The sequence below is a fragment of the Rhagoletis zephyria genome, unplaced genomic scaffold (genome assembly GCF_001687245.7).
Source record: "Rhagoletis zephyria isolate East Lansing unplaced genomic scaffold, Rhagoletis_zephyria_1.1 Rzeph_scaffold_24413, whole genome shotgun sequence".
In the NCBI taxonomy this organism is placed as follows: domain Eukaryota; kingdom Metazoa; phylum Arthropoda; class Insecta; order Diptera; family Tephritidae; genus Rhagoletis; species Rhagoletis zephyria.
Window position 1 is genome coordinate 4,137 of NW_016181471.1, and position 2,134 is coordinate 6,270.

The 2,134-nt window shown below is 53.9% G+C and overlaps 1 protein-coding gene across 1 annotated transcript; it reads right to left on the minus strand.

The window, feature by feature from the left end:
- Positions 1-248: 248 nt before the first annotated feature.
- Positions 249-1,304, minus strand: LOC108381927 (cytochrome b reductase 1-like). The gene is made up of 3 exons (XM_017638322.1): positions 962-1,304; positions 510-867; positions 249-450 (listed from the first exon to the last, which is right to left on the minus strand). Exons 1-3 carry the CDS (start codon positions 1,302-1,304, stop codon positions 249-251), a joined length of 903 nt encoding a protein of 300 aa, XP_017493811.1.
- Positions 1,305-2,134: the final 830 nt, after the last annotated feature.

A 2,134-nucleotide genomic window follows, 5' to 3' on the forward strand; every position in this document is an offset into this window, starting at 1 on the left:
CNAGAGAACACTGCTTTTTCTGCTGCTGAATTTCAGCCATCTTTTGGGCTTTAAGTTTATTAAATGCTTTCGTCTGACGATGGGGGGGGAGAAGTAGTTAGTCAAAAGGTTAAGTTACAGGTTTAGTAAAGGATGAGTTAACAAAGAGAAGAGAAGAAGGAGTTGGCCTTTTGGAATTGGGCGTGGTGGCATGGACCTTGGTTTGGCACTGAAGGTAGTGATAGCTGCCTTTAAGAACAGATGTCCTCTTAGTCGAGCGTCTTCTCCCGGCGGAGGACGTAGTGGGGCGTGTTGACGGTCATCTTGTACTTGCGCTTGAACTCCGGCTTGGTGACCATCCACACCACCAGAATGGTGAAGATGACCAGAATGACGCCGAAGACGTTGAGGAGGATGGCCACTGAGGGCAGGTAGGCGTACGTCTCCTCGGGCTTGGCGTCGGCTTTGTTTCTGTTGCAAAAAAAGAGGAATTAGAACTTTTTTGTTTAAAAAAACTGTCCCAAACTCACAGGCTAAAGATGGCCTTCTCGGTGATGCCGGCGACGGCGATGCCCGCGGAGAGGGCTATATTGGCAATGCCGCCGAAGACGTGAAAGGGCAGCGACAGGCGGCGGTAGATGGGATTCGCCTTCGGGTAGAGGAAGGTGAGGTAGGAGCTGACCAGGCTGATGGTCACTCCGGTGAGGGCGGCCAGCCCCAGCCAGCTGTGGAGGGAGTAGAAGTGGGGGATGGAGAGCCAGGCGTGGGAGAGGTAGGCGGCGAGGAAGCCCAGCCAGCTGGTGCTGATCATCGCCGTTTGCAGGGCAAAGTGAAGACGTTTTTGGGCCTGGTAGCCCAGGGTGCGCGTGGAGCGGTAGATGAGGATGCCTGGGGAGAGGGGGAAAAGATGGGGTTATTTTTGGAGTTCATTTTTGGGTTCATTTTTGGGGTTCATTTTTGGTGGTGACCTTCCACTGCTTACCATTGGCATTGAGGAAGATCATGCCCAGCGTCATGAGGATGGGGTGGAAGTTGAAGATGAGCTTGTCGGCAAAACCGAGCCCCCCGATCTGCAGCATCCAGCAGGTGGCGAGGATGACGAGGATGACGCCCAGCAGCTCGACGAAGAGCAGGCAGATGAGGAAGAGGTTGTCCTGGGAGAGCGTGGTGAGGATGGTCTCGGTGATGGGCCCGAAGCGGGTCGATTCGCCCCCGCCCCCGCCTCCTTGATTTCCACCTCCTCCGTGGCCCTCGTTGTCTGAGTCCTGGTAGGGGTGATGACCGCCGCCGCCTCCTTGTTCCTTTTGGTGGTACACGTGAGCCATTTTTGGCGATTTGTGGGGAGGTGATTCTTTGTTGGTGGTGNGGGGTGATGGCCGCCGCCTCCTCCTTGTTCCTTTTGGTGGTACACGTGAGCCATCTTTGGCGATTTGGAAGGAGGTGATTCTTTGTTGGTGGTAGTGTTCGTTGATGACAGTTGATGCTGTTGATCAGAGTCAGTTGTTCTCGTCGGCGAAGAGTGATGGCTGCTGCTGCCTCCTCTGCTGGTTGATCTTCGCAGGAGCTGCGCCTTCTCTTCAGCTGGAGCAGAAGTGGCAGAAGGACCAGTGGCGGCTCGTGTCGACATATAAAGGCGAGGATTGGGGAGCGCTGTTGCTGCTGCTGCTGTTGCTGTCTGGTGCTGAGCAATGTTCAGGGTGGTGGTGGTGGTGGTGGTGGTGATGTACACAGAGACAAAAACAGACAGAAACAGAAAGCAGCTAATGGGCAATGTCGGCTTTCACTGCTGCTGCTGCCGCCAGCTAATGGGTGCAAACTAATCGATACTTCTGCTGTGACGGAGAAGGAGAGAAAGAGGTTTCGGGTGAATTTGAACTGATGAGGGGGAGGGGAGGGAAATATCGAGACTAATGCTCGGTCGGGTTGTTCGGCGGCCTTCAACTGTTTCTTAGTGAGCAGCAGCTTCTTCAGTCTTTCGACTGTTTACATTGGCGCTCTTGTTGATTTGTTGCGGATTTAGCTGCTGCTGCTGCTGCTGCCGCCGTTGTAGCCAACTTAACGGTGGTAATGTTTGGTGATCTGGTGGTGGTGGTGGTGGTGGTGATGATGAGAGAATGGGCTGAATGTGAATGTGCGTAAAAATAGTGCAACTGAT

What these genes read in the sequence shown, in the direction of transcription:
- LOC108381927 (XM_017638322.1), bottom strand. Translation starts at nt 1,304, where the DNA reads ATGGCTCACGTGTACCACCAAAAGGAACAAGGAGGCGGCGGCGGTCAT. An exon ending in GATCTTCCTCAATGCCAATG is followed by an intron (nt 868 to 961) that starts GTAAGCAGTGGA and finishes CCCTCTCCCCAG; the next exon opens with GCATCCTCATCTACCGCTCC. An exon ending in GAGAAGGCCATCTTTAGCCT is followed by an intron (nt 451 to 509) that starts GTGAGTTTGGGA and finishes TTTTTGCAACAG; the next exon opens with AAACAAAGCCGACGCCAAGC.